The sequence below is a fragment of the Schistocerca piceifrons genome, chromosome 1 (genome assembly GCF_021461385.2).
Source record: "Schistocerca piceifrons isolate TAMUIC-IGC-003096 chromosome 1, iqSchPice1.1, whole genome shotgun sequence".
NCBI classification, from domain to species: domain Eukaryota; kingdom Metazoa; phylum Arthropoda; class Insecta; order Orthoptera; family Acrididae; genus Schistocerca; species Schistocerca piceifrons.
Window position 1 is genome coordinate 256,796,969 of NC_060138.1, and position 21,967 is coordinate 256,818,935.

The 21,967-nt window shown below is 40.4% G+C and overlaps 1 protein-coding gene across 1 annotated transcript in view; it reads right to left on the bottom strand.

Moving 5' to 3' along the window:
* Positions 1-11,912, bottom strand: part of LOC124709358 (small subunit processome component 20 homolog) — a 186,548-nt gene extending 174,636 nt beyond the window's left edge. The window contains 2 exon segments of the mRNA XM_047240836.1: positions 11,216-11,493; positions 11,784-11,912. Of these exon segments, the coding sequence (XP_047096792.1) occupies positions 11,216-11,493; positions 11,784-11,828 (323 nt within the window). The 5' untranslated portion in view covers positions 11,829-11,912.
* Positions 11,913-21,967: the final 10,055 nt, after the last annotated feature.

The following is a 21,967-nucleotide window of genomic DNA, read 5'->3' on the forward strand; positions in this document are numbered from 1 at the left end:
ACCTGGCGAGCAAGCAACCCCGCTGTGCAGAGCGCCTCTCTTGCAGAGTCTGCCACTTGAGTTTGTTAAACATCTCCGTAACGCTATCACGGTTACCAAATAACCCTGTGACAAAACGCGCCGCTCTTCTTTGGATATTCTCTATCTCCTCCGTCAACCCGATTTGGTACGGATCCCACACTGATGAGCAATACTCAAGTATAGGTCGAACGAGTGTTTTGTAAGCCACCTCCTTTGTTGATGGACTACATTTTCTAAGGATTCTCCCAATGAATCTCAACCTGGTACCCGCCTTACCAACAATTAATTTTATATGATCATTCCACTTCAAATCGTTCCGCACGCATACTCCCAGATATTTTACAGAAGTAACTGCTACCAGTGTTTGTTCCGCTATCATATAATCATACAATAAAGGATCCTTCTTTCTATGTATTCGCAATACATTACATTTGTCTATGTTAAGGGTCAGTTGCCACTCCCTGCACCAAGTGCCCAACCGCTGCAGATCTTCCTGCATTTCGCTACAATTTTCTAATGCTGCAACTTCTCTGTATACTACAGCATCATCCGCAAAAAGCCGCATGGGACTTCCAACACTATCTACTAGGTCATTTATATATATTGTGAAAAGCAATGGTCCCATAACACTCCCCTGTGGCACGCCAGAGGTTACTTTAACGTCTGTAGACATCTCTCCATTGATAACAACATGCTGTGTTCTGTTTGCTAAAAACTCTTCAATCCAGCCATGCAAGTGGTCTGATATTCCGTAGGCTCTTACTTTGTTTATCAGGCGACAGTGCGGAACTGTATCGAACGCCTTCCGGAAGTCAAGAAAAATAGCATCTACCTGGGAGCCTGTATCTAATATTTTCTGGGTCTCATGAACAAATAAAGCGAGTTGGGTCTCACACGATCGCTGTTTCCGGAATCCATGTTGATTCCTACATAGTAGATTCTGGGTTTCCAAAAACGACACGATACTCGAGCAAAAAACATGTTCTAAAATTCTACAACAGATCGACGCCAGAGATATAGGTCTATAGTTTTGCGCATCTGCTCGACGACCCTTCTTGAAGACTGGGACTACCTGTGCTCTTTTCCAATCATTTGGAACCTTCCGTTCCTCTAGAGACTTGCGGTACACGGCTGTTAGAAGGGGGGCAAGTTCTTTCGCGTACTCTGTGTAGAATCGAATTGGTATCCCGTCAGGTCCAGTGGACTTTCCTCTGTTGAGTGATTCCAGTTGGGCTACAGCCCATGACTGCATCTTGTGGATGGCTCCCTGTAGGCACCGCTCAGCAACACCAGTATTGGAGGTGCAGTACGAAATGCAGAGGTTGTCTGCATACAGAGAAGGTGAGATGGACGGCCCTACCGCTACTGCTAGACCGTTAATGGCCACTACAAATAGAGATACATTCAATACTGGACCCTGTGGGATCCCATTCTCCTGGATATTGGGGACACCATGGGAGGCACCAACTTGGACACGGAAAGTACGGAGTGACAGGAAATTTTATGTAAAAGTCGGGAGCAGGCCCTGGAGACTCCACTCATATAACATGGCAAGGATATGATGTCGCCAGGTTGTGTCATAAGCTTTTCGTACATCAAAAAAGGTACCAACCAGGTGCTGGCGTCTGGAAAAGGCTGTTCGAATGACACACTCGAGGGACACAAGATTATCAGTGGTAGAGCGACCCTGGCAGAAACTTCCTGGCATGGAGCCAGTAGGCCACGTGACTCCAGGACCCAACACAACCGCCGTGTCACCATATGTTCTAGCTGGTTAAAAAGAACTTTGATGAGGCTGATGGGCCAATAGCTATCCACATCAATTGGGTTTTCACCGGGTTTGAGCACTGGAATGATGGTGCTCTCCCGCCATTGCAATGGAAAGACACCATTGCACCAGATCTGGTTGAAGATGATGAGGAGATGTTACTTGCAGTCAGACGAAAGATGTTTAAGCACCTGACTGTGGATCCGATCTGGTCCAGGGGCTGTGTCGGGGCAAAGTGCAAGGTCGTTGAGGAGCTCCCACTTTGTAAATGGGGCATTATAAGGTTCACTGTGGCATGTAGTGAACGACAAAACCTTCCCTTCCATCTGCCGTTTGAGGGTGCAAAAGGCTGGGGTGTAATTTGCCGACACACGAGGCTCGAGTATAGTGCTCGGCAAACTGCTTGGCAATCACGTTTACGTCAGTAGATGACAAGCCATCGATGTTAACGCCACGGTCACCTGTTGGGGTCTAGTAGCCAAAACCATGTCTGATATTCACCCAGACTTGGGAAGGTGATGGGGTTGCAGCCAATGGTTGAGACGTACCTCTCCCAACACTTCTGTTTCCGTCTTTTTACCAGCTGGTGAATGCGGACACGGAGCTGTTTAAAATCTATTAGGTGCTCTAGGGAAGAGTGCCACTTACATCACTATACAGCCTGCCTACGCTCATTAATGGCCTCAGCAATTTCCAGTGACCACCAAGGTACTGACTTTCGCCAGGAATACCCTAAGGAACAAGGGATTGCAGTTTCCGCCGCAGAAATGATCTTTCAAGTGACCAGCTCAACCACCACATCTATGGTATCATGTGGGGCAGGTGAAAGCTTCCCTTGTTTAAAGCCCATCTGGGTAAGCATCTATGGGCATGACACTGGAGGAGTGACAGGAAGATGAGGAAGTGGTCACTACCACACAAGTCATCATGGGCTCTCCAGAGTACAGACGAGAGAAGTTCTGAGCTGCAAAGTGATAAATCAATGGCCGAGTAACTACCATGAGGCACACTGAAATGTATGGCGGCCACAGTATTTAGGAGGCAGAGGTCGAGCTGAGACAGTAAATTTTCGATAACTCTACCTCGGCCAGTAAGCACGGTGCTACCCCACAAGGGGTTATGGGCGTTAAAATCTCCCAAAAGTAGGAAAGGTTTAGGGAGCTGATCAGTCAGTGCAGCCAATATGTTCAGGGGTACTGCACCATCTGGAGCGAGATACACATTACAGACAGTTATTTCCTGCGTTGTCCGTATCCTGACAGCCACAGCTTCAAGAGGAGTTTGAAGGGGAACAGGTTCACTACAAACCGAGTTCAGGACATAAACAAAAACTCCACTTGACACTCTATTATATTTGCTGTGGTTCTTATAATATCCCCTATAGCCATGGAGGGTAAGGGTCTGCAGCGCCAGGAACCAGGTTTCCTGGAGGGCAATGCAGAAAGCAGGTGTAAAGCTTAAGAGTTTCCATAGCTCAGCCAGGTGGTGGGAAAAACTGCCACATTTCCACTGGAGGATAACGTTATCATGAGACTGGGAAGGCATGAAACACTCGATGAGGCAGTCTATACCTCAGGGTCACCTGCTGCCACCGGATGAGTACTTGTGCGATCGACATCCATTGTGTCTGAGGGCAAAGCGAGATCTAGGTCCTCAGCAAACACAAAAATCTCCACTTAATCCTCAGACACATAGCTTGTAGGTAGCGGTGGTGTGGGTGCCACTGCAGTGCCTTGGCTCTCGGGGGTCTTTTTCTTTTTTTGGTTTCTCTCATTGTTCCTTAGATTTTTCCGGCTGGGAGGGCTTCAGTGATTCAGTCTCAGTGATTGAGGAGGACCGTGAAGCCCTACGACCAGCTACCTGTGGGTGCTTCAGCCACTGGCAGGTGTCCACTTTGCCACTGGTAGAATACTGGGAAAGGAGTGACCCAAGGGGCCCCTTCCTAGCGAGAGTAGCTGAAGAAGACTTATGCTTCTCCAGTTGAGAATGTGGGACTGGTGTCCCCAATGGTTTGCGGGTTGTTCCTTCCGAAGTAGGTGGTGCAGGAGCAACAGGGAGGGAAGTGCCCCCCACCATCAAGGGGCAGGTATAGTTTTACGGCTCTGAGAGCCAACTGGAATTGGTGGAACTGACGAGGTGATAACCATTCTCGTAATGGCGGTGTAGGAAGATGTCACAGGCACAGGATGTAGGATTTCAAACTTCCTCTTAGCCTCAGTGTAGGTCAGTCGGTCCAGGGTCTTGTATGCCATGATTTTCCTCTCTTTCTGTAAAATCCTGCAGTCTGGCGAGCAAGGTGAATGATGCTCTTCGCAGTTGACAGAGATGGGAGGCGGGGCACATGGAGTATTGGGATGCAAAGCATGTCCACAATCTCAACAGGTGACGCTGGAAGTACAGTGGGAAGACATGTGGCCGATCTTCCAGCACTTAAAGCACTGGATCGGGGGTGGGTTATACGGCTTAAGATCACAGTGGTAGACCATCACCTTGACCTTCTTGGGTAATGTGTCACCCTCAAAGGTCAAGCTGAAGGCACCGGTGGCAACCTAATTATCCCTTGGATCCCAATGGATGCGCCAGACAAAATAAACACCTCACCACTCTAAATTGGCATGCAGCTCATGGTCAGACTGCAAAAGAAGGTCCCTGTGGAAAATAATAACCTGGACGATAGTGAAGCTCTTATGGGGTGTGATAGTAACAGAAACATCCCCCAGCTTGTCACAAGCGAGTAATGCCCGTGACTGAGCAGATGAGGCTGTTTTTATCACGAGTGACGCAGAGTGAATTTTGGACAATCCCTCCACCTCCCCAAACTTGTCCTCTAAATGTTCTACTAAAAACTGAGGCTTCATTGACACAAAGGATTCCCCATCAGATCTCGTACACACTATGCACCAGGGCAAGTAAGATTCGCTACCATCCTTAGCCTGGAATTCTTCCCATGGTGTGGCCAGGGAGGGGAACGACTTTGGGTCATACTTCTGTGCATTAAATTGAGCCCTTAAGCACTTAGAGACTGTTGGTGGTTGACCACCAGCATGAGATAATGTACTACGCTTCATGGCCATTGCCGGGACTCCTGATGCCCCAGGGTGATGGGCATCTACTCCTTGGCATACGTGGGGAGTTAATGGTGCAGGCATCAGCAGAGCGATCCCTGTGTGGTCAGTGGGCTTCAACCAACAGGGTACATGGTGGCCCCACCACAACGGACTGGCTACCGTACTGGATATCAGGTGCAAACAAGTCCATTATCATCATCAGTGCAGAAAACGATACTGCTGCACTGTGGATGGAGGAAAATGCACCCAGGAGTGTGAACTCGCCCAAGAGCTGGAGAATGAGTGGAAGTGCAGATCCAAGTCAACGTCTGCCAAAGGTCTTAGAGCACAATGGACATGATGCACCATTCAGGCGCCCTTCCCCAACTGGCTTGCTCTTTGAGAAAATTTTGAAGAATGGAGGTCAAACCCTATAGGAGACGATCCCATAAAGGCCCAAACTCGTGAGACTCCTTTTAGTCTCCTCTTACGACAGGCAGGAATATACCTCGGGCCTATTCTAACACCTGGACCAGCAGGGGAGTGGTGCTTCTGCATCGTATTCAGTATGTGTATGTGCAATTCATCAAAATGTCAAATTAATGTTGGCTTCAGCAATATCCATCCAAGATGACTACAAGGATTTGATGACAAAACCTGTATGCAGTTTGGAGTAAAAAGAACGTGTGCTGCAATGTTGTGAGGAATGTCCGGAAAAAATGCAACTAGAGGCTTTTCTTGACGATGCTTTTAAAGACTATGACCCTGAAGAAACAATGGAAAACAAGCAATGGGCCCTTAGTGACAGACATACATTAGAGACATGTCCGAGAACAGCAGAAAATTTCATGGACGCACTAATTCTGAAAATTACTGGCTTAAGAAACTATCACTTTGTTTCAAAACACCAAAGTTTATATCTTAAGCAACTAATAATAAATCTTGCAGAAAATGAATTAGTTATATTGATGGATTTTGCTGAGAATTATTCAGTTTTTGTTCAAGATGCTGTGCAAGGATTTCATTGGGAGAATAGTCATGCCGCATTATATCCATTTGTTGTCTATTTTGGTGAGAAAGAATGTCAGGGTTTTAGCACTTGTATGATTGGCAACTGTCTCTGTCATGGTACCACTGCTGTTCATGCCTTTCAAATAAAGTTAATAGTACATTTAACGGCAAAGATTGAAAGCATTAAGAACATTTATTACTTTAGTGATGATTCAGCTGCTCATTATAAGAATTTAAAAAATTTCATCACTTTATGCCTGCACGAAAAGGATTTTGGCATCACTGCCAAATGAAATGTTTTTGGAACAAGCTACGGTAAATCGCCTTGTGATGACACTGGCGGAATAGCAAAAATGCTAGCAGCTGGTGTTCGTCTGCAGAGGCCCTTAGATAACCAAATATAGACTCCACATGATTTGTTCAAATTCTGTGATAATAGTCGTCCAGACAAAGTTTTTTTCTGTAGCAAAAGTAGAGATTGAAAAAATTCAGCTTGGTCAAGAAATGAGGTTTGCCATGGGACATACAATATCTGGAAAAAGAGAAAATCATAAATTTAAGCCAGTTAACTGTAATCAGCTCAGAGTAAGCAGAATTTCCAATGACAGTGCAGCATTCACAGTTCATGTCTTCGAAGCAGGTGAAGAAATTCCAGCAATCTCAATTGCACATTTACAACCAGGACAATGTATTGTATCTATGCATGTATGTATGACAATTTTTAGTGGGTTGGAAAGTTTCACATGAACAACAAGATGTCCTCATCAGCTTTATGCACCCACACAGTTCTGCTTGTTCCTTCCACTAACCAACTGTTAAAGACACCTGCTGGATTCCTGTGCAACATGTTTTCATGACTTTAGTAGCACCAACAACATCATCATCATCATCATCATCATCAGGAAGACAATACAGTTATCTACAATCTGCCATTGGTAAAATTGTAGAACTGTTTAAAACAAAAAATGGAACAGACTATTTTGTATTTTTGTTTTGCAAATTTGCTGTCTTGTGTATTATACTTGTTTTCATGGCATGTGTTATATTAATGTTTGAAATTGATTTATACAATGGAATGAGCAAAATGTTTCACTTTTCAATCTTCTCGAAGTGCTATAACAACAATTTTTGAAACATATTCTTACTCACCAAAATGCAAGACCCAAAAATTAAAAAATATAGCTTTAAAAGCTTAAAGCACATTCTTTCCAGCTGTGGGAAAAAAAAGAGACACAGTTGAGATATTGCCCCCCCCCTCCAAATAAAAAAAAAAATAAATAAAATACCCTTATATTTGCAGTAGAAAATTTTGGCCAAATTTGCACATGCATATCTTTTCATCCAAGCAGCCATAAAAAAAGGTATCTTTATATATTAAAGCAAATGACCAAATGTTTTCTAGAACTTCTAAAAAAGCCTAGCAAACTTGGCACGTTTGCAGCTTCGTATTATTGCGAAGACAAGTAGCCTCTCTTTAAAAGCCCCTAGAAATTCAGCCACTGAAGATACCGGACTGAAATTTGGTACACAACCATCCAAGACCTTATAGAACCTTCAGACCAAATTTCATTAGATTTGGAGCTGGTCGAATGGGGACCCTGGTCCCCTTGACATGGAATGACCCAATAATATACCTAGCCCATCTTTTATTTTCTAATATACAATGTCTAGATATTCTTTAGTTCCCTGGCACAGTGAAGCATCAACCCGATTTCTACTATCCAACATCTACACTCCACAAGCTCCTGGACAGTACATGGCACATTGTACTAATATTATCAACTTTTATCCTTGTTCCAAATGCTTATTAAGCAAGAGGACACAAAACCGTCCATATGTCCCCGTACAGTCTTTAATCTCTCTTATCTTATTATCCCTACACAGGATATATGATGGTAGCAGAGTAACTGTCACACAATCTCCATAGAATACAGGTTCTTTAAATTTACTCAACTTAGGGTTTCACTGGAACTACGTCATCTTTCTTATAAGGCTTCATATTTAAGCATCTATGATGATACGAACAGCACATCCCTGAATTCATTTAATGATTGCTGTCATGCTTACTTAATAAAAATTGCAAACGCTGGACTAATATAACAGAATTGGACCTGTATATAATTTCCTTTACAGAAGCATTGCATTTTTCCAGAATCCTCCCAATAAATCTAAGTCTCCCATTTGCCCTCCCTAAGACTGGTATAACTTGATCATCTCATTCATACCACTGCTTAGAATATTACCTCTAAATGCCTTTATGATCTGATGTGCTCAAAACGTTTACCACTAATCTAATAATAAGATACTATTGGGTCCTTTCTCTTTGTTATAGGCATTACCTTACATTTATTTGAATTTCAAGAGAGTTTCCAATCATTATTAATAAACTAAACTCCATCCAAACATGCCTTGATAGTATCGACCAACCACCATGTTATCCTCAGCCAATAGATGTCACTGAATATGGAGAGGCATGTGGTCAGCACACTGCTCTCCCCACCACTGTCAGTTTTCGTAAATGGAGCCACTACTTCTCCATCAAGTAGCTCCTCAACTGGTCTCACAAGGGCTGAGTACACCCGCTTACAGCGCTCGGCAGACCTGGATGGTCATTCACCCGAGTGTACATGCACTTAACTTCAGTGATCAGACAAGAACCGGTGTTCCCATTGCAGTAAGGCCATTGGCAAGCAGAAATTCTGTTCATGTCTTTCTGCACCTCCTTACAATTGTCCAGTGATGGTGTCTTCTTGTACATGAAAGAGCATCACCAGCAAACAATCTTATACTGTTGCCATTCCTAGATGAAAAAACTGCTCAAGTATATTGAAAACATTATAGGTCTTATTTGCTCTCTTGTGGCACACCTGAAAATTATTTGCAGTCCAGTACAGAGTACTGGGTTCTACTAGTCAATTATTCCCTGAGCCAATAACATTTTGTGAAGATACTGGGTCGACAGAAGCGTCCGATCCAACGCGTCGGCTTTGACTCGTGACGTAAGGGTGTTGTCGTGTGTGACGTCATGACGGCGCGGAGTTTGGTTTGAGTGTGGCTGTCTCCAGTTCTGTTTTATCTTATTTTATTTACTTTTCTGATCTGTTCGTTCTATCTTGTGAGATTTTTTTAAATTTAAAAACACTTATTACTTATTTTAATTATCTGTTTCCTCGAATTTCTGTTTTAGTTTATTATATTTATCTTTCTGATCTGTTCGTTCTATCCCATGAGATTTTTTTTTTTAAAAGACAAAAAACACTAATCAGCTACTGAAGCATCTTTATCTTCTATGGGTTGCAGGGGTTACGACCCCTGGGGAGGCGGGTGGGTATTCATGCATGGCTGTTTTCACTTACACGTTGTAGCTACGCAAGGCATCTAAATTTGTTTATATTTAGTTTGCCCCCCACCCAAAACACTCCATTTCCCGCACCTGTCCCGTTAGTGTCATTAGGCTTCTTGTGGAAAGTGTGTGTGTTTGTTTTTGTTTCCGCCATATTTGTGACGTCATGGGTCAAAGCAGACGGGTGGCATCGGACGCTTCCATATTTCCACGATACTTCATAAGGTCATATCTTGATAAGCAGTCAAAAGTGTGAGACAGACAGAATCTGCCTGCTCACTTTCACATATATTAGTGTGTGTTACAAACAGCTCTTCAACATCTCCCAAGCTGTTACACACACACAGAGGAAAAAGAGAGAGAGAGAGAGAGAGAGAGAGAGAGAGAGAGAGAAAAGCAATCTGTAGGATTATCAAACAAGTCAGTTAGACTTAGCAGAGAGAGGATCCCAGCAATATCCGTTACTGAAATTGTACAATGCTGAACTTCAATGTTTATTTACTAATACCTGTAGCAAACATAAGAATAAATAACAAAATATCAAATTCAGATGCCCTAGATTTACACCTACTTGAGCAGACAATAATTTCAACCTACAGCCAGTAAATATATTGCAAAAGCACCATTATAAACCAGTAACTGAACTGACTTAGCGAAATAACAGGCATGACAAAACTGAATGACTGGAAAGGGCGTTTGTTCCCCACTCCTTTTAAATAAGTCTAGTATATTAACAAGCATACCATCCAGCTCAATAACACATAGGCTAAAGAACTACTGTGGTTTGTAACAGTTACTTCTCTCTTTTGATGTGTAAATGGGCCCATTAAAAATATCAGAGTGCTGCAGAAGGATGAATCCAGCAAGGGGCAATGTATGCACAGCCATCTGTCATGAAAACACAACTATTTCATCATTCACCACAAAACTAACATGTAACACAAGTTGTAAGTAGCAACCCCATCCCTGCTCAGCTCCTTGCAGCACTCTTAATTCTTCAAGGCGGTGGGATTAAAAGAACAGAGTATGTGTAGAAGTAGATAAAGTCAGATTTTATGTGTGTGTACTACCTTAACTTGACTTCTCCTTTGATGGTGACATACTGTGTATGTATTGGTATACCATTTTAAATAAGCCTGTTGTTATGTGTGGATTTGTCTGTCTCTGTCACACAAATTCTCCTGCTGACATCTTACAGCTATAGTAGGTATAGGATCTGTGCCTTCTAACTATTCCTGACTGTGTAAAGGAAGTTTTTTACAGGTGCTTTTGTTGTAAATATTGCACCTACTAGTGCCACTCATCTGCTGTGACGCATGACACCATCAAAACAGCACTCATATATGTAAAATACACACCATAACTGTTATTTTAATTACTCTCATAACATCAAATTGACTGGCTTTGCAAAGTCACAACCTAATATTCAACTTCCAAACCAACGTTGACTGTGGATACACGACAGATCAGACTACCATCATACCCTACATTCAAAAAAGTAACACAGAAGCAAAACAAGTATTCTCAGTGTTCTGTTTTACTTCACTTCGCACATTAATGTAATCACATGTCATATCAAATTACTTCATCATGGGTCAAAGCTGCGTTCTTGTATCAGTAGGTTCAACCACCCATTTTGTTCATTACTGGATTGCTTTCAACGTTTTGGTGACTTAAACAAAAATACATGGATACAGTGGCATACAATAAACTGTACTGTTCATTTTGACATGCACATTCACCACAGGAGTCAAAGTGATCAATCCTGATTCAATGTTCATAATCATCTGTCATACACAAAAGTATAATTAAATTAAAAATTAGCTATTCATTGGATCGTATGTCTACCATAGCTCTGAAGAAGTAAAAATAAAACTACGGTTTCAGTAACCTAATTGAAGATAAATATGTTTGATATACATTTATAACAACTCAAATATACTACGCTAATAATGTTACATTATGACAACACTACTGTTACTTTAAGCTACTGCAGAGAAAAAAGTATGTGATATGGTCACTTACTCCAAAATAGGTTGTAATGACAGCGGATCCTTTGCTGCAAGGTGTTTCAAGATTACTGCAACAATCACTTCTTTTTGATTTAAAATAAGCGGTAACGTTTGAACATTCGGGAGCTCCCTTTTAAAGTTATCATAACTATCGGTCAGGTTTAAAACATTCCATTTTTGAAGACACTGGTGCATGTATGTGTCATCCTCATCAGCATCCTCAAACTTATGCCTGACGCGGTGGAATACATCAATGTCAATATTTGCTATGCGCTCCGAAAATGGCTGGAACTGCACAGAAATAACTTCAGCACACGTGTACCGTAAATATGATACATTTAAATATTATATCACAAATGGTAGGTCAGTATAAAGCTGCTAAATGTAGACAACTTTCAGTGCTTCTCAACATTACAAATAAAGTATAAATAAACATTTTACTGTTGTGTCAAGGGAAGAGCAAATAAACACACTTAATGATGGATGAACATTAGAGAGCCTCATAATGAACTGGTGTGCATTATGATTATTTTCTGCAAATGCTACGAGTTCTTAATTTCAGTTAGAATCAGCACGCAGACCTTAAATGTGTTGCGTTCCTTGTGTCTCGTGGGCTTATTCTTCATTTTACAATCTCTAGTACAGCAAATAACACAAATCTGAAAAATGCACGCTTTTCTAATACAATAAGGAACTAAGAAACTACACAACACTACGTATACACTGAACCACCACCGACCACATGGTCTTCACGTAATAAACAAACCAAAGATAAACGTAAACATTATGTCAATTGCTTCCAGCATAGATCTTAGTATCTATGGTCGAAATTGTCAAAAAACAAGTGAACACCTATGGTAGAAGCTAAGCTTGATTCGATAATTAAATTCGTGGTTTCCGATGTGCATCTACATTTATCCTGTGGAAAGCATTCGTTAAGTGTATGGAAGATGGTACTTTGCTTTGCCACATGCAATAGGGTTTCTTTCATAGCATTCGCCTATAGCGCGTGGGAAGAATGATTGCATAAAGGCCTCTGTGCATGCTGTAATTAGTCAGATTTTGTCTTTACTGTTCCTGCGAGAGTGATACGTAAGTCATTATACCGTATTCCTAAATTACTCAATGAATACTGGTTCTTGAAACTTTGTAAAAATAAATTCACTAGAAAGTTAGCGTCTATGTTCAATTGTGGTCCAGTCCAGAGTTTTCAGATTGTGTGTGAAGCTCTCCCGTGGGTCAAACAAATCCACAGCGGTATAAATTCTCTGTCTTCTGTTCCATCGGCTATTGTGGCTTTCATTACAACAATGTGTAGTTGATAAAGATATCTCTATCCTCAAGCAAATCGAAGTGACCAAGGATATAAAACACTCGATGTTAGGAACTGCTTGATTATGACACCGGTAAAGAAACAAAAAATGTGAGATCATAATAAGACAGCCCGTAATAGTGATACTAATGGTATAACTAAAAATAAATTTACAGCTCTAACCCACAGTGGCCTGATGTCAGAAACAATAGAGCAATGTTTCCGAAAGATGGACATTCGGATTGGTATGCAGACAACCAATTCGCTAGGAAGTGCTTACGACACCGAATAGATCCAAGACATAATAAGTTCAACAAATCAGGTGTCTACAAGACCCATTGGGATGACTGTGACAGTTAGGCCTAGTACTTACATACTGTCCAGATGGCCGCTCTTGTAAAATCCGCTGCAGGTAATACATCTATTCTCAAGAACAGCTTTTGTCAGGCACGTTGTCACTGGAAAACATACTCTGTAGGATATTGAACATGGGTTAGAAATATGGCATTACTCAGTGAAGGGAAGAAAGCTTGTTCTACTCGAAGCACTGGAGTTCTGTATGGGGAAGGCCACGATATGATCTTGAACGAACAAATGGAGTTCAACCAGAATTTTTTTATTTTTAATTTTCGAAGAAAATCTGTGGAGTTCAGTACTAGTTACTGATATTCAGTCAATCGCACTTCTTCTGGACCTAAGGTAGTGAGCACACCACCATCATCTGCCATCTAGCCACGTTTGTCCTCAATTCTGACAATGGAACTACTTCTCCTTCTTGGGAGGTGGCACCCTTTGTGTTCACAATTTACATGAGACAATTAAAACATGATGATTGGTTTTGGTTGAGTACAACAATCATCTAAAGATCTGTAAACGAGCAGAAAAAGAAATCCCCTCAAAATATACAGTTTAAAAATATTACAGCCAACACAATATATATATCAGGAGAGCCTAGTCCATTAGTAAAATGAACATGCATCACAATCAGCTTTAAAGCATTGCATAGATAATAATATACTGCTTTCAAGATAACCTACCACTCAAATCGTAGATACATGTGAATCTCTACTGAACAGTTTCAGTAGTGAATATCATGCAAATATTGATGACGAAAAACATAATCAAGGGCAAGCCATATAGTAACCCTGTAGAAATAAACAACTACCTTACCAACAAAAACATTGTACATGAATTCAACTACTTTTGAAATTTTAATGTAACAGGAGACACTATGAAAGACTGGGAAACTATCCAATATGACAACATGCCACATATAGAAGACATATCCTTTGTAACTTTCAAATGACATGATTACATTAAAATACTAGTGTAACAATAAAAATATAAACACATACCATAATCTTGCGAGACTTAAGTAAGAAAGATGGAGCAATTGCATAAGCAAAATTGCATTAATCATCCATTACTTGCATTTGTAAAACAGATAATACGGCAAGAGAGCTTTATGCAATAGCAAAAAGAATTAAAAATTGTTGAACACCTGTATGTAGTAATATTAAGAACTGAGTCTCTGTTAACAACAGTCTAAAAAATAAGGAGAAAACCATACCCAGATTGATGTGAGCATAATATAATATAGAAAATACCATCAGTGCTGACAGAAAGAAAGGGAAAGCTGTCCAGCCAGACAGTTAAGACATCCCCATTCTAAGAATAAATGAACTATGTAAGGAGTTGCACTGGCCTGACAGAAATAATCAACAAGACTGAAATGTGGTACGTGAGTACACGAATTTACACCAAGTGAGACGAACAAATCATGAATTTTAACATACATACAAGTGAACATAGTGTGACTGATAAATAATAAGGAAGTTAATTTTTTCCTATTAAAATATCATATAGCATGTATTACAAAAAATATGACTATAAATTAAATCTACATAAAATAAAAAGAAAGCTATATGTATAATGTAAGACACCCACATGGTCTATAGATAGAGGTAACTGGATTCACAAGCGTTTCTCTTCAGACATAATCTATATTGGAACACAAAGGGTGCCACCTCCCAAGAAGGAGAAGTAGTTCCATTGTCAGAATTGGGGACAAACGTGGCTAGATGTCAGATGGCGGTGGTGTGCTCACAACCTTAGGTCCAGAAGAAGTGCGATTGACTGAATATCAGTAACTAGTACTGAACTCCACAGATTTTCTTCGAAAATTAAAAAAAAAATCTCGTTGAACTCCATTTGTTCGTTCAAGATCATATCGGGGCCTTCCCCATTGAGAACTCCAGTGCTTCGAGTAGAACAAGCTTTCCTCCCTTCAATGAGTAATGCAGTATTTCTAACCCATGTTCAATATCCTACAGAGTATGTTTTTCAGAGACAATGCACATGACAAAAGCTGTTCTTGAGAATAAATATGTTCCCTCCAGCAAATTTTTCTGGTACTATGTTGCAAATGCTTTGCCGGCAACCACTAGGATTCCAATAGTCTCGCCTGTGGGGGATGGGGGCGGCATTCCTTTGGAGCTTTCACTAATACAGCTGTTGTCATGTGGATTGAGTGGAGAATCACTTAATCCATAAAAATAAATCTTGCGCTTGCTGCACACAGAGTCAGCTACATTGGTAGCAGTCTCTGATGTGTAATTCAAGTGTGAGCCATCCAGGGGGGCACTGCAATGGTCAACACTATGGTGCAAGTGCAGGAAGTCACATCCAGCTTGTCAGAGAACCTACAGAGTTTCCGGTTCAGTCCTCCCACTCAACTCAGAACCAAGACGCCATGACCCGTTCTGGGGACAATAACGCAAATTTTGAGCTGCAGTGAAGTTCAGTCTTCTCTAACAGTCACAGGAATGATTCATGTATGACCTCAGTGCCCAGACGAAAGGTCTTGTTTATTCCATTATGCACCACAATCTCCAGTTGGTTGCATCATGTTATCTCAGTGGCTGTGGGAATAACCTTTTCAACTTCTTGAATGAGGCCCCAAGAGTAAACAATGCCATTACCCTGGCACCATTATTTTCCCTAAATTTATTTGAGTGGCTGGTGATTAATAGACCCCTACCCTCTATCTTCCAGGGTGTGTTATGCGCCAGTTAGCGACTTGTTGAAGTTGTGAGAAAGTTTCCAACGTCCACTGCTTAAAGCGAGTTGCAGTATTTTTATGCTTAGCTAATTTCCATATAAAATTTGTTCCTAAATTCGCTGAAGTCATAAAACGCATCGCACAGTGATATAATTCCAGTGGTCTTTGGATTGTAAGACAGGATTTGTAAGATTAAAAGATTTACTGACCACTGGTCCTGTTCTAAATTTCCTGCACTACAAAAAGTAATTTATACTTTCAGGCCATACCAATAATCTTGTCTTGGCCTGCGTTCTGAATCAGAAAGTGGATGGAAAAGAATATTCATTAGCACATAAAACAAGACAATTCAATAAGGCAGACAAAAATTATTCAACTAAAGAAAAGGAAAGGCTATCACTAATACCTAGAGTTTTTTCCACTGTTAATCATATAGATGACGCTTTAACGTAATAACTGATCATGTGCATCGAATTGGGTAATGGGACTTGAAGATCTGACTAGTTACTTAACTAAATGGACATTAAGACTAAGCAAATTTGATTCCAAAGTGGTACATCAATCAGATAAAACACATGGATATGTGTATGGTCTAAGTCGGAAAATACACGTTGTGAAATACACCAATGTAGTTAGAGAAGAATGGCAGTAAGCACAAGTTGCTGACCCATATTTTTGAAGCAATCACAGTTCATCATTGAAGAAGGTGTGCTGTATAAAATAAACAATGAGCAGTTTGCAGCTAGTAGTACCAGCAAAATTATGTATTGGGTGTTGTGGCAACTTTATGATTCAACTTTCGCCTGACACAGTGGCCACTGAGCTACAGAATGCAGAATCACAAAAAACCACTGGTGGAAGACATGTAAGTAAAAAGTCGATCAATATAACAAAAATTTTATTCCATGCTTGCAGGTATTGGAACTCATTCATAAAAAAATGCATAACAGTTATTCACAATCTTAGATAAATCATTTTAGATGACAGCATAGACATAACGGGACCATTCTCTCAAAAACAGCAGGGAACCACTGCGCACTTCTTATGTTTTGTGTCCATGATCACCAGATGCAGTGCCACAAACAACAGTTAAACAATGGATACTGTAGTTTGGAAAACTTGACATAGTTTAATGTATCAAGGCACGAATTTCATTTCAGACTTATTAAATCAGTTGTGTCAAACATCACGCATTAAACTATTCAGCACTAGTGTGTTACACCTGCAGGCAAACAGATCAACTGAGAGAGTCCACAGGACAATACAGAAAATGTTGAATTACTGCATCAGTAGTCACCATAACAACTGGGTTGCCCTACTCCCTTATGTAGTAGTGGCATACAACTCAAAGATCTACGAGAGTACCGGATTATCCCCATTATGAGGCTGTTTTTCGCCAAATATTACATGTCCTTTTGAGCTGCACCAGTACTGTCCAGGAAAATATGTGTCATCATTTCGAAATTTTTGAAAAAGATTAAAAAGTATTTGGTGCCAAGATTAAAATATGAACACTAAGACCCATAATAAAAAAGCAACAATAACAAAGTATCATGTTGGACAATGCGTGATACTAACTAACCCATATGTGCCAAAAGGGAAAACAAAAAAACCAGCTCAGTTTACCAAAAAACCTTCCAAATAACAGAAATGACTTCATGTGTTAACATTAAATTGCAACTGCCACCACACATCATTGCAGTGCACAGAGGTCATATTCACCTGTTTGAAGGAACCCCAGTGGAGCTGTCTTCATTACTGATAGCACCTCCAGAAGGGGGAAGAAGAGTCACAGACTGAAAAGGAAAGATAGTGGCAACTAACTGAAACAGATTATACCTACATTTATCTGGTCCATTCCTATGCACTTCAGTCGTGAATGGGGATGATAGGCTAATACAGGATTTCCTCTTCCTTCTCAAGGTATATCCACAAAGAAGTGGCATACTATTTATGCAACATGCAGACATATTAATCTCAGATCACCAGTGGACCCAAAGAATGGAACATGGAAAACAGAATTTAGAAGTTGGAAGACACCGTTAACAAACTGCAATTCGTGATGAAAAATCAGGCAAGGTCGAACAATACACAAGGCGAATATCAATTACTGGGATCAACTTTTACATGGAAACAGAGGCAACTACACCTAACTACAGACCCAGTTCTGCAAATCTGTTGGAAAAGGGGCTAGCTAGATACAGGTGGTAAAACCTGAAAATATTTTTCAATACAACTGATGCAGAGGACATGGAAAAGGTCAAAAAGCAAGAACAAGCGAATGTAGAAGACACCCAGAGAACCATAGATCTACTCACTACACAGCTCGACAGTCTTGAAGATGACAGAGCAAATAACACTAAACAACTATGCTTCTTGGGCACCGCCCCACATTGGGAAATTGGAAGGTGGCCTTTTCCAGTGTTGTTCTCTGATTATAATTGTACATATTATCAATGTTTCATTGTCAAAAACAGTTATTTGAAGTATTGTGAAATAATATTCTTGCCAATTATTGAAAATAATTTTGTAAACATTGTGAGTAGATACATTAGAAATGTGAGGGACTTTGCAGTTGTGTAGAATGCAAAGATATTGCCTGAATGGTACTAGTGTCTGTGGTACATGGGGGAGTGAATAGAGAGTCACAAATCAGTAGTGAAAACGGTCAGTTGGGGAGCATTTGTGAGATTGTGCAAAAATAAGTGTATTTAAACTGAACAGTGTCATACCATACAGCAAGGTTTAGTGGATGTGCAGGGCATGGAAATATATGGGCCACAGTACAAGAAGTGGTTTAAAGAAGATTATAAAAATAAAAGTACTGTGTAGTCAAATATATTTTAAATTTATCCATGAATGAAAGAAGAGCCTTGCGTAAATGGTTGTTGTAGACAAATCACTAGATTGTGCCAATTCCAGACACAGCTCAATATAAGACTGTGACATTACAGATACTTAGAAATGTAGAAGACATGCCAGTGTCATAGAATTATTTTACTGAACAATACAATAGAGAGTTCAAACTTTCATTCTTATCTTGTCTTAATGAATTTCCCATCTCATTATTGACAACAGCAGATTTTTTGCTGTCACTACAACAACTGAATGTTGCTCAATTAAAGGAGAAAGAAATCTTCATATAAAATTAATGAATGTGCCATATACTAAAATTTCAGTTTTTCTCCTTCACTGAAAGGATCAATGTTGCCAAGTTATTGATATCATTAACCGGTTTTGTAGTTTGACTAAGATCATTATCTCACTGAAAATAAAGTTCAGCAAGTAAGTGTATCATTTTTACTGGCAAACTACATTGAAATTTTACATGCTAATGTAAAAGTGTCATTCTATTATGGTGTATTTATTGATTTTTTATGTCGATCTTGGATTTTGTACTTTCACCATTGTCTTTTGCTAGTTGCTGTTAATTTCAGTCATCTTAAGATTCATTATTGTGTTTCCCGAATTTTGATCAGTAGTAAGAGATAATTCATAAAACCTAAAAACAATGAACATTATGATCACTAGTATTGTTCAATCAACAGGCCTACCACATTATATGTTGCTATTAGTAAATTATTTTTTATCTTGTATGATTCTAAAGTGTTCAATGTAATGACAGTTGACTTTCAGAGATTTAGTAATCACCTGCATTTCCATTGAGCTCCTGTATGTGCACTGAACACTATAACTTGCTTATTTTTACATAATTACATAATTCCTAACACAACAAAAAATATTTAATTTTAGAATTTCTGTCCATAAACAGGCAGATGACCATTTTATTTGATTTAATGATGATAGTTTCAGGAAACTTGTTTCATAATTAGTAACAAACATGACTAACTAGTCAAAGTGATCAACCTAATTACACAGTTTTCGTTTCAAGGCATTATCAGTGGCATAGACACTTGCCTTATAACATTTAGTAGTAAACTTGTCTGAATTCTTTCAGTTCATGTTCTTTGGAACTGATGCCTTAACTGAAATTCAGATACACTTTAATCACAGTCTATTACTAATAATTATGAGTGGGTTGCAATGTGACATCTCTATTCCAAACTTCTGACTACCATCCACCATTACATAAATTGAAAGGAGAGGTGGGAGAAAGGAAAGGAAAGGGAAGTAACTGATAATATCAGCTACATCATGACTTTATGCTGAATCTCTCCACCATCAATGGAACCACCACCCTAAGTAATACCCATACTTTAATTTAGATATCCCATTTATCCTTTGAGGTCCTATTCACTGTGAACTTGAACTATCTGTAAGATAGTTTGGACACGACCCTCCTTGCCTCCCTAGATCAGATGTTAGCTGCGTGTAGTGGCCATATGTTAGTGGAACTGATAACCATAGGAACCACAGCCTCAGCAGTTTGCATAATTCTAGTCAGAATAGGTATTTATTATTACCAATTCCAGTGTAAGGTTGCCCATGTTACATCCCTGTCAAACTTCAACCCTCAGATAAACACCAAAGTCTTGACTGATATAGGACAGTGCACATTATGAACTAAAAACTCAGTGTTTGTGACAAGCACTTGGGAAACAATGAAAAAAATGTAAATAGTGCAAAAGAACAGACCACTGAAAGTACATTTCACCACTAGGAGTGCTCACAGAATTCAAGTAGGAGGACACAAATAGTATGTAAATGTTATATTACAGTGCTTCAGTTGCAGCCCATTTTCAAACAGGAGTTTTCCAGCAAAATTTAGCTAAGGAGGGAAGAATATAATGAACCAAATGGTGCTGGTAGCTACACCATTTTTGCAAGAGTGACTGCGACAATCAGTGACCCCATGTTGATGAAGCACCCTCCCATTCTAAGACAAGCTAATTCTGTGAGGCCATGGCTGGGCCTATGGACACTAACCACCCTTTGAGAAAGGAGTTCGAGACACAGAGGAATGTTGCAGTAATACTTCTTCTGTATGATCAGATCCAGACAGCAGTATTTATACCCCAACCCCCTCCCACGGGTCAGGCAATTATCACCAGGCAGCTGGGCTATATTGCGATGGTCATCCTGTGTCCGACACTGCTATGAAGATGATGCAGCTGCCACCATGACCTGGCCTTGAACCCTGGATTGCTGCCTGACTGCCTGGCACTTACCCACTGCAGCTGCCACCACTGTGACCAGGCCTCGAACCCTAAACTGCTGCCTGACTCCCCAAACACTTGACTGCCACTGTAGGTCCACTCACCAGGATCCAATTTCCTTCAAATGATCCAGATTTGATACTGAGGACCCCCCCCCCCCAGTCCTGCATTGCTGGGGCTTACATGGGCTGCTGTAGCTGTAAAACATTTAGTATGTAGTTCAGGCCATTGGGTCGCCCTGCCGATTTCTCCGTGACAACGACAGGCAATGTAGCCAGGTCAGCACACAGGCTGATTACTCAGCGCAAATGCAGCAGCTGTTGCTATCGGTAGTTGCTCCTGCTCACAGGACCCGTGCTGTGGCGATGATGTGCTGAAAGATGATGTGTCGGTGTATTTGTCGACCTTACCGAGGTTCCAGAGGTTAACACCCGTAGGTCCAAAGGCTAAATTAATGTAAAAAATAAACAATAAAGGGCAGATCAGGATTTGGTAATGATGAGGAATAGGCTGAAGTTTAAGAGACTAAGCAGGGAAAATCCATTTCCAAAGAAGTGGGTTACAGACATTCTAAGGAATGAAGAAACATGCCTGAAGTTCTCTAAGGCTATAGATACTGCGATAATGAATAGCTCAGTAGGCAGCTCAGTTGAAGAGGAATGGACATCTCTAAAAGTGGCAAACACAGACGTTGGAGAGAAAAACTTAGGTATGAGGAAAGGTAGCTGCAAAGAAATGTGGGCTTTCAAATAACTATGCACCCTCCGACTCAGAGTTGAAATATTAACTGTTTTGGCTGGTTTCGTTGTCTAGGGGCTGGGATATGCAGTTGCTGCATTACAGGCCAAATACTGCTGAGTCTACAATATACGATACGATTACACACATGAATCGAATGGTTAAAGGTTTCTATCACTCGACCATTGCGAATTATGAAAGTAACATATAAATTTATAAATGAAAGATTGCTATTAAATAAAATCTGCAGGTACTATCTTAACGACTTTAAATGATGAGTACAATAGAAGAAGTACTTTTGAGAATGTGGTATATTTCTGCAAAACACTTATTGGTGTCGATGGTCCAGCAATTGAATAAAATATAAGTTGAATAAAAGGGAAACAATAGATTCCTAGTTCACGTAATTAGTTGTGATCAACAACACAGCTCGTGAGATGTTCACTTCTAAATGCACACAATGTCTTCACTGTAGAAGCCACGGAAATCTCACAAGTGAACAAGTTGGCACTCCAAAGTATTTCTACCTGCCACAAC